This window comes from Oryx dammah, unplaced genomic scaffold (assembly GCF_014754425.2).
Source record: "Oryx dammah isolate SB20612 unplaced genomic scaffold, SCBI_Odam_1.1 HiC_scaffold_27, whole genome shotgun sequence".
NCBI lineage: Eukaryota > Metazoa > Chordata > Mammalia > Artiodactyla > Bovidae > Oryx > Oryx dammah.
Window position 1 is genome coordinate 56,202,410 of NW_024070211.1, and position 14,031 is coordinate 56,216,440.

The 14,031-nt window shown below is 43.7% G+C and overlaps 1 protein-coding gene across 2 annotated transcripts in view; it reads left to right on the plus strand.

The window, feature by feature from the left end:
• The first annotated feature begins 5,407 nt into the window (after positions 1-5,407).
• STAT1 (signal transducer and activator of transcription 1) overlaps positions 5,408-14,031 on the plus strand; it is a 38,887-nt gene continuing 30,263 nt past the window's right edge. The window contains exons 1-6 of one of the 2 annotated variants that reach the window (XM_040228909.1): positions 5,408-5,587; positions 5,890-6,042; positions 8,753-8,881; positions 9,742-9,886; positions 11,156-11,254; positions 13,538-13,627. In XM_040228909.1, the coding sequence (XP_040084843.1) occupies positions 8,754-8,881; positions 9,742-9,886; positions 11,156-11,254; positions 13,538-13,627 (462 nt within the window). In that variant the 5' untranslated portion in view covers positions 5,408-5,587; positions 5,890-6,042; position 8,753. The remainder of the gene's footprint in view (positions 5,588-5,889; positions 6,043-8,752; positions 8,882-9,741; positions 9,887-11,155; positions 11,255-13,537; positions 13,628-14,031) is intronic. The other variant, XM_040228910.1, reaches the window with a different exon arrangement.

Consider the following 14,031-nt stretch of genomic DNA (forward strand, 5'->3'; position numbering starts at 1 on the left):
AATTGATTAACCAAAACACACTTGCCACTGCTCAAACATAGGATGTTTTTTCTACTTCACCTCATTCATGATTTTCAAACACAATAGAAATGCTCTGGAATCAGGCTGTCCCCTAGCTCACTGTAACTTCCCTTTAATTTAGGTGTTTTATGTGTGCCTAACATCCCAAGCATCTGCTTACTCGCAGATGAATCAAATGTTCCTGAAATTTACTCTTAATTCCCCTTCATTAAACTCTTTGCCTTTACTACTCCCACCCCCAGTAAAAATCTCACACAACACTCTCCAACTTCAGGCTTGACCATCATCCATTTAGATGTCTCACAGGCTGCTGCAGATGGAAAGAACCCCAGAGGCCATCCACACAGGGTGGAGATGGAAAAGTTTGAGGGGGGTGGAGAAGTAGTGCTCTCACACACATTTTTCAGAATACAGCTGTTCTTAATCCTTCTTGCCCTCAATTCTGGCTCAAAAGGTTTGGAGCCTGTGCTGAGGTCTGAATGGTTGATTTAACTTGTGAGTCCTTATCCCAGCGCTGTTTATTCAAAAAGGCATTGCTTTTTGCAATCAGGGTTTCCTACCTGAGCCCCACAGACACAAAGTGACTTGCTTGACTATCTTTTCAATTCTCCCAAGGATAGTACATAGTGCCATTCTAGAGAAACAGGAGAGAAGGTAATTCATACACAGATGCCTCAGGCATTAGGCTTAATTCTCTCATGGAACCCGAGATGAGACAGCGCAAAGTCCCTCCGGTTGTGAGGAGAGATGAAAAGTCAAGTAAATAATGAAGGACAGATTTAACAAGTGCTATGAAGAATGTAAATGTGATATAGAGTAACTGAAATAAATGGTCAGAGAAGGTCTCTCTGAGGCAATGACATCTGAGCTGAGACCTAAAGAATGAGAAGAGGCAAGTTCATTCCACAGCTGGGAACACAGGAAGAGCATACACATTCTTAGGATGCAAGCAGGTAAAAGCTGGGGGTACCTGAGGAATAGAAAGAGGCTACAGAGTGTGAAGCACAGAGGAGCATGGAGAAAGAGGGATGAGATGTGTAGGAGAAAGAGGCAAGATCAGAGGGTGTAGGGCGCTACAGGGAAGGAGGAAGGCACTGGATTTTATTGCAAATGCTTTGGGAAGGAGTGGTGTTATAATGCTTCACTATATCTAAGTTTTCATTTAAGCAAATATGTAAGGAGGTCTCTACAGAAGAAATCTCCCCTCCACGCAATTCCTCTATTAGGAACCTCATGGGTGTGCAACTGTGTGCATCTGTACAGGGCAGAACACTCAAGATGCTCCACGCCTGGTATGGTGTTCTGCCTGCCTTCTTGAAATTCTTCGTAAGTCTGAATAAGGGGCTTCTTGTGTGCATTTTGCGCTGAGCCTGCAAATTATATACTGGCTCCTGTCCTCTACTAAGAGGGGGAAACAGATGTCCATTTGTATTCTTGGAATTATGTAAAGTGTTCTTGCAGCTCTGGGGACTGGGGCTCACTCTCAGGAGGTCTGGAGACAGTGGTTCAGTCAGGTGGGTCCCTTCACACACTGGAGGTCCTAGATTGGTTCCCTAAGTAGATACAGCCCTTTAAGAGTGGTTGAGCAGAGCAAAAAATCCAGTTCATGCCTCCTAGGACCATTCAATAAGTCACACAGGTAGTAGGCTGGACCAAAACGATTTTTCCTGGGCCTGCCAAACGTTCGAAATCGTGGTCCAGTGACTAGATTGTTCTCCTTCATTACACTTCTTCCCTACTCCCGCTGATATCATCATCAGAATGGGGAAGGTGGGGGCGGTGAGAAGACGCCAGAGGAAAAAGGCAAGTCCTCTTTGCAGATCTAGAAAAGTACAGTTGAAGAAACAGCCAGCCTCCCCGCATCCCCATCCCATTTCTGGTTAAAGGGGAACTAGCCCAGGTGGGTGGCGGTCAGAGCTTGAAAGACTAGTAAGGTCTGAGTTAGCATGTGTGCAGACTGTATAGATAGAGAAGTGAGGGATTAAAAAACCTGACATCTCCAGACCACCGGAAGAAAGGAAAGATGGAAGAGGATGGGGTAAGTTTCCAAGCCCCTTAAGCAACGTACAGATGTCGCCCTCCCGGAGGCTGCGAAGGGCGAGGGGGGCGGTACCCGCGGCGCAGCGGGCGGTCCCCTGGAAAGCCCCTGGGCCGCGCCTGCGTACTGCTCGCTCTGTCTCTACTTTCGCTTTTCGGTTTCCTCTCAGTCCTGGGGCTTCTCGCTCCCAGGCTATTTCCCCGAAAGCACGTGGGACGGCTCTTCCGAGCAGTCGCCTCCCTCCCGCCGGGCGCGAGGCAGGCAGTTATTGGAAACTTTTCAGCGTTTGACAGTTGGCACCTCCTCTACTGTACCTCATCCTGGGCGGGCCCTGGGCTGCTCGCCTGAAAGCACACAACCTCACAAGGTGTTCGTGAGAGTGCTTGCATTACCAATGTACTAGTGCCCGTAATGGACCTTTTTGGAAGAAAATTATAAAAAAAGTAACCCACCACCCTGAAACATGTCAGGGACCTTCTGTAGCGGGTCCGGACTAGCCGGCAAAGTTTGTGTTCGTCATAAATGCGATGAGAGTTGCCAAGACTTTTAAGCAGGGAATGACTATAAATGAGGTGTTTTAGAGAATTTAATTCGGTTAATGCAGGAGACATGGGATTGATCCCTGAATGGACAAGATCTCCTAGAGAAGGAAATGGTAACCCACTACAGTGTTCTTGCTTGGGAAATCCCATGGACAGAGGAGCCTGGCAGGCTACAGTCCATGGGGTCGCAAAAGAGTCAGACTTGACGAGTGACTAAACAACCATTTGGCGAGTACAGTGGAGGGCAAAGGGACAGGAAAAAGGGAGTGTAACTGGCATCTTCCAGTTCTAGATTGAGGAAGACCCACAGTGGGGTATCGTCAATGATGGGAAAATTAAGGCAGTTAAAGACATAGGGAAGGAACCATCCATAGCATCTGATGACAACCAGAATGCGGAGAGCCAAAGAGAAACGCCCTACTTGCAGATATTAACATGTCAAGACTGAAGCTAGTCTCTGTGTAAATTTTATAATACCAGAAAAAATATATATGTTTAACATATTATCTACCCGTCCTAGAGTCAGCTTTTCTCAAACACTGTGTTGGCCCTTAGTGCAGGGTGTAAGTAGGAGGGGAAAGACTTTTTGTGGGGTGGAGTCCTAGCATATTTTTACACAGAGGGCTGCTAGTTTGGTACCAAGAGTCATTGTTATCACCAGTTCAATATTGGCTTTGTGAGGGTGACTATGTGATAAGAAGAAGGAGCATATAGGTATGAGAATGGAGAAAACTACAACAGACACACATATAATCATGAAAAGTGAAAGTCACTGAGTCATGTCTGACTCTTTGCAACCCAGGTCAGAATGCTGGAGTGGGTAGCCTTTCTCTTCTCCAGGGGATCTTCCCAATTCGGGGATGGAACCTTGGTCTCCCACATTGCAGGTGGATTCTTTACCAGCTGAGCCATCAGGGAAGCCCAAGAATACTGGAGTGGATAGTCTATCCCTCCTCCAGGGGATCTTCCCAACCCAGGAATCAAACCAGGGTCTCCTGCCTTGCAGGTGGATTCTTAACCAGCTGAACTACCAGGGAAGCCCACATATATGCATATGTCTGGGAAATTATTTACAGCCTTTTCCCACCCCAAATTGCCTTATTATTCTAGGCTTGATTCAAGTTCCATCTATTAAATATTTGGAGGAACCAATTGATTTTATGTGCACACCTTCCAAGAAGACCTACTCTAGGCTGGCCTCAGTGATGCCTATCTGGGGAAGTAACATTTAAGCTTAGATTTTAGTGGAGACATAAAAGATGAGTTGGGGCTTCCCTGGTGGCTCAATGGTAAAGAATCTGCCTGCCAGTGCTGGAGTCACAGGTTTGATTTCTGGGTTGAGAAGACCCCCTGGAGAAGGAATTGGCAACCCACTCCAGTTTTCCTGCCTGGGAAATCCATGGTCAGAGGAGCCTAGCAGGCTATAGTCCATGGGGTTGCAAGAGTTGGACACAACTTAGCAATGTGGCTAACAACAAAAAGATAAGTTAGCCAGCAAAGAAGTTGGGAGGGAGGGCATTGGCTCAAGGGGTTTTCCAAATGGAGAACTGCTGGTGAGAAGACCCTGAGTTTGTAGAAACAGCTTGTCTTATTTGCAGGAAAAAAAAAAATGCTGAAGTAAGGAAAGAGTGGCACAAGATGAGGTTAAAGAAAGTGATAGGGAAACCAAGGCTTTATAGGTTACATTAAGAAATTTAGATCTTATTCAGAAAAGTCATCAGAGGATTTTCAGGTTTGCAAACACATTATCTGCTTTGCAATTAAAAAACAAAACAGTCAAACTGCTATAGGGTAAATGGATTAAATGGGAGTTAAGAACTGAAGTGAGGCAGCCATTTGGGAAATCTACTGCAAAGATCCAAATGAGAGAAAAGGGGAGAACGGCACAGAAGATGACCAGAAGCAATGAGATCTGAAAAGTATTTAGGAGGAAAAATCAACAAGGCTTGAGGACCAGTGTGGGCGTGGGTGGTGAGAAGACAATGTCAAAGGTGACTCCTAATTTTCTGGCACGGGTTATTTCTAGAAAAAGGGCAGGTTTAAGAAGAAAAATGATAGATGGTTCTGAACATAATTAGTTTTTAGAGCTCACCAGACATCCAAGTGGAAAGTCAAATGCAGGCTGTATACAGTGGGTGTAGCACTCAGAGGAGTCGTGTGGACACGGTACTGGTGTAGAAGTTCTACATTATCTAGGACACAGATGCTGTGGATGAGGTCAACGCAGAACAACCTGAGAAGTGTAGATAAAGTAGATCAAATATGTATCATGATCACACTTAACACTGAGCAGTTTGGTGGCAGAGATGGAGAAATAGCAGAGATAGGAAGAAGGAAGATATGTTGTCATCATGGCCCACGAAGAAGTGTTAAAGAATGGAGGTGTCAGCTGCGCAGAAGGTTTCTGAGTGGTCACATGAGGACAGAAAAGCGTCTTCCGGGTTTAGCAACATGGAGGTAGGTCAGCTGCTAAGCTGAGATTCGAGAACGACAATGTCCCACCTGTGTCCTCTGCCTCGAATTTTCAGATTTGGGGCTAATGTAAGGATCTCCCAGTTTGGGCCTCTGCAAACACATAACTTCCTTTTAGCTGTTCTCTAAAGTATGTGTAAACATAACCCTTAACTTGCAACACAGAGCTGAGCTTTAAGGCCTCCGGATACGAGCCCTACCCGAAGGCTAAGGAAAGACTCAGCGGGTTGGCAGAGCAGCCGCCCGGGGGAGGCGATGAGCGCGGGGAACAGCCGTCCGTGTCCGATTGGCCGAGCGCGGCAGCAGCCCGATGATTGGCGGGAGCGGAAGGAGGCGGGGCGTCAGGATCTGCCTTTTCTTTCCGCTGGTACTTTCGCTTTGCTGCGCTGAGTTTGCGGACAGATCCGGCCGCACTCGGGAGGACGCGAGTCAGACCCCCAGATAGAGCGGAGGCGACCTGGGAGAGGAGGCACGGCTGTGCTCTCGCCCATCTCTGCGGGATCCGGCGCGCAGAGTGAGTGAGCGTGAGGTTCCGGGTGCCTGGGTGGGACGCGCCTGGACCGGCTTCGTCGGGGCCCAGCCGACTGATGCCCAACGAGCGCAAGCCTTTAAGTGCTGGCTGGTGAATCCCTCATCCGGAAAAGAACGCGTATCCCAGCTGTTGTTTCCGGTGATGGCACGGTTGCCCCAGTCAGTCGTGCCCTGGTAGTAAAAAAAAGTGGAATAGAATCCCGCCCCTCCCCCACAACAACGCATCTTCCCGTTTACCCTCTTTCCCTCCCCTTCCAGCAGAGTCGTATTTTCTTCTCTCCGCAGAAAGTTTGCGTTTGCCCTGTGCCACGCCTAGAGAGCTGTCTAAGCTAGACGCACCCTGCGCATGCAGACCCAACAGTCTTGGCATCTGACGTGCTGTGTGTAGCTGCTGCTTGTGTTGAATCCCTAGCCCTTCTCTGGGGCACAAGGTGACAGGTTAGTAAATGTTAACGGAAATGAATGAATATGTGACTTTGGAACTTAATTATATATCTGTTTAAGGGTAAAAGAACTTAATGTGCTCGTGAAGTGTAAAAGTGACTATTCCTGCAGATCCCCAAATAATATAGTTAGCCTTAAAAAAATTCTGACTCGTACCAAAAGTTTGGGGGAAGAAAAATAGGTGTGATTGATTGTGCTTTAAATATTGTTTGTATAAGGCGGATAGATTGTTTTTATGGGACGGAAATAAGACTTGAGCCCCAAGCACAATCCAGTTTGCAGTTTGATGCAGGACTCAAAATGTGTTGGACCATAATATGGTTTGCCCTTTACTTTCTAATTCCATCTACTAGATTTCAGTTCAACAGACTTACGTTGAGTATATATTGTGTGCAGGACACTGTCCAAAGTGCAGAAGATGTTTAAAAAGAAAAAAAAAAAAAAGACAGTCTCAGCAAATCTGAAGCTTACATCATTTAGTGGAGACATCATAGAGTTTTTTTAAGGAAGACAGGGTGTCAGTGTGCATGCTCAGTCGCTAAGCTGTGTCTGACTCTTTGTGACCCCGTAGACTGTAGCCCACCAGGCTCCTCTTTCCATGGGATTTTCTAGGCAAGAATACTGGAGTGGGTTGCCATTTCCTACTTCAGGGATCTTCCTGACCCAGGGATCAAACCTGTGTGTTGCATCTCCTGCATTGGCAGGCAGATTCTTTACCACTGAGCCACCAAGGAAAACAGGGACTGACACCCAAATAGAGATGCAAAATGTAGTGAGGCACAAATCAATGAAAGCTTAATTGTCTCTGGGTATGTCTTAGCTTATAGAATGAATGGCATTTGTACCTGTCTTTGAATGCTAGTAAAATTTAAAGAGGCAAACATTTATGAGGAAGCTGTTTTCACGGGTGAGTGACAGCTGGAGCAAAGCAGAAATGTTGGGCGAAGCCAGGGGAAGAAAAGTAGATAATTTTGTGACAGAGTTGCTTTGTGAGTGGATGAAAATAGTGTCAGAGTGGAAGTCAGTGGGATAGTGGGCAAACTAGCAATTTTGTGCAAGAGAATGATGTGGTCAAAACCCGTGTGCAGCAGAAGGCTGGATTGGGAAATAGTGTTGGAGGCACGGAGGCAGGATGTCTTGAGACTGGAAAGGAAGAAGTCAGGTGATTGAGGGATGGTCTTGCCACTCCGTGTTGGTACCAAGTTTTGTGAGAAGATGGAGTGGGTTCTGGATTTTTTAGCATGAGTTTATTGATCGCCTGCTTTGTGCCAGGTGCTGTGTCTGTATTAGCTCATGCAGTCTTAACAATCACCCTGTTGATAGAAAAGTGAGTCACCTGTGGTCACTCACCCTAAGAAGAGTGTTGCAGCCCCCGCTGGTTGACCATCTGGCCAGTGTATTTGCTTTAGGCACATCCTTTTTAGATACTTAGTAGGGAGGGAGAGCGGAGAAGGCAATGGCACCCCATTCCAGTACTCTTGCCTGGAAAATCCCATGGACAGAGGAGCCTGGTGGGCTGCCGTCTATGGGGTCGTACAGAGTCGGACACGACTGAAGCGATTTAGCAGCAGCAGCAGGGAGGGAGAGCACTGCAGATTTGCAGTCTTTCACTCAGGTAAGATAAATTTGAAGTGAAAAATCAAATTGCTACAGCAAGTATACCAAAGGTGTGGTCTTGGTTTCATTTGTACTGATGTTTTGTGATGCTTAAGTAGTTTTGTGACCCCACCATATGCTTACCTTCCTGTGGAAGGAAATTTGTGAAGCAGACATGACTTCATGCCTGCACACATGTGCTTGCCAGCAAGCATGCATACATTCTTCCATGCCCTGCTTGAAAATCCAGAGCCTTTCCTCAGGCCTGGTAGAACAAGATTCACTTACATCTGCTCAGAATATTGTCAGCTGTGTGCTGATATATTGGGTTGCAAAAACCTGAATGAACCTTTTGGTCAACCTGATAAGTCCTAATTTACACTGATGAAGGGAGGCTTTTCATTTTCCTGATGGATGTTCAGACTTCCTTAAATCAGGTTTTTGTTTTAATTTTTAATCTTCAAGGCTACTATGTAAAAGTTGATTTACAGTTATCTAAAGAGATAGTATTACTTTATCTTTTCAAATTGCATTTAACAATGTAGTTTCAGTCTTTAAAGCAAATAGTGTCTTCCACTTATTAATAAAAGTGCAGATTCATTTTAAAGGCATGTGAACACCTATCATATGCCCAGCACTGTTTTGGAGATACTTCAGTGAACAACCCTCCCCCACCTCGCACTACCACTATCCTGGACAAATCATTCCCTTCAGTGGGAAAAATAGACAGTAATCAAAATAAAAAAGAAAATATGTCCTAGGTCAGATGGTGGTAAGGGCAGTGGAGAAAAGTACATCAAGGAGGAGGGATAGCATTTTCTGGGGTGAGAGGTAGTGTCAGTTTAAATAAGGTGGCCAAAGAAGGCTTGCCTGGTATATTAGCGTTTGAGCAAAGACCTGAACATATATTTTATGGGGGAGGAAAAATATTGACCCAAAATGCAAATGAAAAATAAAGGTTTTGGAATATAGACATCCATTTGAAAAGTATATTTGAGACAAATTATGGTTTTGATTAAGCAAGATATGTAGAAGCAGCACAATGCTAGACATGCCTTCTTTGGAGCTGCGGGCTTCCATTTATGATCTGTGCTCTCTTTCCCTGTAGGATGTCCCAGTGGTACGAGCTTCAGCAGCTTGAGTCCAAATACCTGGAGCAGGTTCACCAGCTCTATGATGACAGTTTTCCCATGGAAATCAGACAATATCTGGCACAGTGGCTAGAAAAGCAAGACTGGTAAGGAAAACTCACCTGACAGAAGGAGGAGTTTTTCTACACTTTTAAAATAACTTGTTGATTGGATGACTTGGAACTACACTGACTAGCAGATGAATCTCATCAGTAGCCATTGGACTTGAAAAATGTCATGTATCTCTAGAAAGCTAAATGCATTAGTCATTAATTTTATGTACTTTTCAGTTTAATTATACATCCTCCTAAATACTTTGGACAAGTTACATGATGCTGATACAAATTATATTCCAAGTTAAGATTCAGGTTATAGAACACTTATGAGAAGTATAAAGTAATGCAATTAAGGAAATAGCTCTTAAAACTGATATATGTTCCGTTTTAAAATTTATTGTTTAGCTCACTGCAAATATTTTAAGTGTTCTGAAAGTATTTGACATAGAAAGTGAAGGCTCCTGTTGATTTTTTGCCTCCAGAGATAATCACCATTGATAGTTTTATGCACAAGCTTGGCATGCTAGAATTGTTCATGCTAATGTTATATAATAGAAATACTATACTCCCTGCTGCTAAAAGCACTGTCAGTTTCAAAAGAAGGGAATAAAACCCAGGAAAACACTTTTAAGTTATTTTTAATCATTTCATTTTGGAAAACGGTGTTTATTTTGTTGGTTTAAAGGTGAAAGTCACTCAGTTGTGTCCGACTTTTTGCAACCCCAGGGACTACAAAGTCCATGGAATTCTCCAGGCCAGAATACTGGAGTGGGTAGCCTTTCCCTTCTCCAGGGGATCTTCCCAACCCAGGGATTGAACCCAGGTCTCCCACATTGCAGGCAGATTCTTTACCCACTGTGCCACAAGGGAAGTAGTATCTAAATGAAATGTGTACATTTTGACCCTCCTAGGGAGCATGCTGCCAACGATGTTTCATTTGCCACCATCCGTTTTCATGACCTACTATCACAGCTGGATGATCAATACAGTCGCTTTTCTTTGGAGAATAATTTTTTATTGCAACATAACATAAGGAAAAGCAAGCGTAACCTTCAGGTATGACCTTTGTTTTGTGTTTTAGTTGAAATGCTTCCATGTTTACATAAGAGAGGTTTTTCATTCAGCAAGTATTATTGAGTACATTCTCATTGGTATTTAGAAAATTACGGAAACTATCAATAAACTGCCTTTATGTGGCTAATACTTTATAGCAGAAGTAAAATAAAATATCAATTCATTTTGTAAACATAAGGAATTTTCAAGCTTCAGGCTATCACTCAGGCATAAGTAGTTCTGAGAGAAATTCAGTGCTATAGTCTTGTCTTATTTAAAGTTGTTGATATTTAAGTCATTAAGAAAAAGGGTTATATGTTAAGAGCAGTGAGCTGTAGTAACATGTTAAAGCTGAAAGGAACGTTAGTGATGAGTCCAGTCTGAGTGCTTGGTAGACAGATGAAGAGTAAGTCCAGAAGGGTTTGATGCCTCTGAGGCCCAGGAGCAAGGTGGTGAACTGGCGTTGGACCCTGCCTTGCCTTGCTTCTGCTGGAGTTGCCCTCCCTTGGAAGAAAAAGTGAAAGGGAGTTGCAGGCAGGAGACAGTATACGTCAGAGTTTTAGGAGTTTTTCATAAGTACTTTTAGCACCTCATAAGCCTGGTTACTGTTTTTATTTCAGTATTAATGGAATTTTTCTGTTTTAATGGAGGTGAGTACTGTCATTGTCTTGTTTTATTCCTCACAACCAGACTGTTCAACTTAATTAGAAGCTTCCGCCCACTTCTGTGGATGTATATATGATTTTATAATACCAGTGAGTGGGAAAGCCAGATTAACTTTACAAAAATTTCCTCTCCTACAGAGTTGACGTGATTATACCCATTATAAAGAGAGGCACAATTGCCAGTACTTTCCAAACTACCTTTGACAAGAAAGCAGAAAAACTGAAAAGAATGTCTTTGGTCTAATTCGAAGCAGAGACCATCAGATTAATTGAGGAATAATCTGGATAACTTTTGTATCATTTGCATTGTCTCAGGATCATAACAAGAGAATTGGACCCAAGAGCAACAAAAATGAAAAATGTTACAGGAACTGTATACAAAAATACTTGTTTTTTTAATCAAGAAGTAATTTAGGAACGTGCACGTAGTTGAACAATTAAAGCAGTTTTAGTCATAATATGTGAAAAGAATATTTTGATGTTACCAAAAATAGCTTATATAGGATTTAGTAAGTACAGGATGAACAAACTCATTTCCTTGTATATTACACAGTGGTTTAAACATTCTGAAGATTAATTTACTTTTATTCTAACAACTCATGTCTAGGATAATTTTCAGGAAGACCCAATACTGATGTCTATGATCATCTGTAACTGTCTGAAGGAGGAAAGAAAGATCTTGGATCATGCCCAGAGAATCAGCCAGGTACTTTTTCCCCAATTGAACATAAAGGATAATAAAGCAATAAACATTCATTCAGTCATCCAACAAGTTTTATTGAGGCCCTGTTTCAAGGCAGTGGTGACTAGCTCTCTGATTTTATTGCCCCCCAAAAGTGGGGAAAAATAAGTATCAAGATGTTACAGACCCAGACTTTGAGAAAGGATCCTATTATAGTAGCATTCTAGGTTTGAAAAACCTTATCAGGTTGTGATAGTTGCTGTGAAGATAATAAAGCATGATACAGTGTGGACAGCAGTGGAGTGTTGGGTTGTTTCTTTAGATCGGGGTCAGGCGTCATCTCTGAGGTGCCAGGGTAGGAAAGGAAGCAGCAGATGTCTAGTGGGCTCTTGCAACAGACTGAGGGAGCAGAGGGGATGTATGTGAGGTCGAGGCACAGTCAGTGGAGGTGGGAAGACGTGGGCAGGTTCCATTATGTTCTGCATGTGATACCAAGACAGCTTACGCTGAAGGATCTGATGTGAAAGTGAGAAGCAGCAAAGAGTCTAAGATGACTGTGATCTGTGACTTGTGTCACTTGGAGATACTGTTTACTAAGCTGGGGAAGATAGGAAAGAGACAGGAGTAGGGATTTGGCCGGACACAATAGGTTTTAGAAAAGAATGGGTTGATGGGGAAATCAGCAGGTTTGTTTTGAATGGTACTGAGATATCCGTTAGGTATCTAAGACATCCAAACAGTGAATGAGTCAGAGTTACACCATAACCAGCATTTTTAAAATCATGATTTTAGTAATCCTAATACAGACCTTCCTGGTGATCAGGGTTCAGTTTTTTGAAGTTACTGTGGCATTTATTCATGCCTTTCATTGATGGGGTAGTGGGAACAACCCAGCAGACAGTGAAACCACTGTGGTTTGAGTTGTTCTGGTTGAGATCATTCCATTATTGGGGGAGAAGGTCAGACTACACAGTGGAATGCTTCCTATGTCAGTTTCTCTAAGGAATAACTAATAAAGGGAGCTGTTAGATTGGGAGGTAGGGGTGGAGAGAGGGAGTTTACGTAGAGACAGGGAACGTCATTTTCCATGCACTTTCTGAGCGTTTGCCCAGTGCCTGTGACTGCTGCCTCCCTGGGTGTTTAGTTCCTGTCACGCCGAAAGCTCCTTGCTGCAGTAAGCATTTAAAACTACATATTATTGGTTGCAAGCTTATGCTGGCTCGTTCATCCTAGTAAACAGAAATGTCAAGAGGAAAAGCTGGCCACATTGCTGCCTCTGAGAGAGGTGTGTCTTCTTCAGTATGGCCTGCACCTGGGAGACCCTCAGCAGGAAATTTTGATTGTCATGTGGATTTTTCATTCTGACAGCATTATGCAGCGGGCCACTCTATCTCAGATGGGCTTGAGTGGACAGCCAAGAGCAGAGACGGGCAGGAGAGTAAACTGTTCACCTTGGGGTACCTAAACCTTTCCCGCCTCACATTTGGCCCCGAGGCAGCACTAGAAAGTGAAGGAGGTGATTCCTGCTCTGCCAGGTCAGCCCCATCTCTTGGGTGTGCTTTGTGTTTGGAAGACTTGTCAGCTTTTGATTTATTTTAAGCCCCTCAGAGGACATTGAGTTATCAGTGACCCCTTCGGAGGAGGTTAGTGGACTGCACAGCTGCCACCAAGAGAAGCAAGGCCTTCTTGGGCTTTGGGGGAAGGTCCTGGATGTCTGGGGGTATCAGATCATTATTTTAGATTCCACATATCCATAAACAATATCTTGTGATATTTGTCTTTCTCTGTAAAATTTTGATATGCCTCTGAATTATCTGGAATCTTATCCAAATGGGGTTTCTGATTCAGTGATCAAATTAGGACCTGAGATTCTGTATTTCCAACAAGCTCCCAGATGGTAAGATGATGCTGATCTGGGGACCACACTGAATTGCATGACTTTGAGACAAATAAGAACAGGGTAAATAAGAATAATCTTCTCTACAGCATTTGAAAAACCCTCAAATAAATTCCTGTGTGGTCCCAGGCAACTGTATGAACTAATGGAAAATCCTAAATACAGTTTGTTTAGTTTAGATGTGAATTGAGCCTAGTCTTTCTTTAGGCTTGTTCACAGTTTACCAGCACTTTCCAGGGCCTTGAGAACTGAGGTTTTCTTGTGCAGACTCATGTGGGAGGCCTGCAGGAGCTTCTGGAAGGTCTGGGAGTTAGGTGGGGCACAGGGTATAGACTTGACTTTGGAGCTTAACCAGCAGGTAAATACAATAGAGGAAGTTATGGCTGCTAACCGCGTACCTTCCATTACAGGCGCAGTCCGGGAATATTCAGAGCACTGTAATGTTAGACAAACAGAAGGAGCTTGACAGCAAAGTCAGGAATGTGAAAGACAAAGTTATGGTGAGTGCTGAGTAAGTGCATACATATTCTCTGTAACTTTTTATAGGGGGATAAAAGTTTCAGTTGCCCTACTGTAAACATTTTAACTGATTTCAGTTTTTTAAGTAGTTGAGAAGAAAAGTTTCCTCCAAATTCCAATCTCTAAGTAAACAAGTTGCTGCAACCAATGAGCAGATATAGATATTTATGGACCGTGTTATAACTTAAAAACGTGGAGCTATCTTTCCTTCCTTGCAAGATCATGCGGTAACTGTGGACTTTGCCCCATCACCCAGTGAACTAGTTGTTGCTGCTCTAAATTGCCCTTTATGGCTTCACTTCTTAAATTGGTATGTTCCTGGGGTTACATAGAACCCCAGGATAAACGTAGTCTTCCTCAAACACCTGTTTTATTCCAAGGCTTG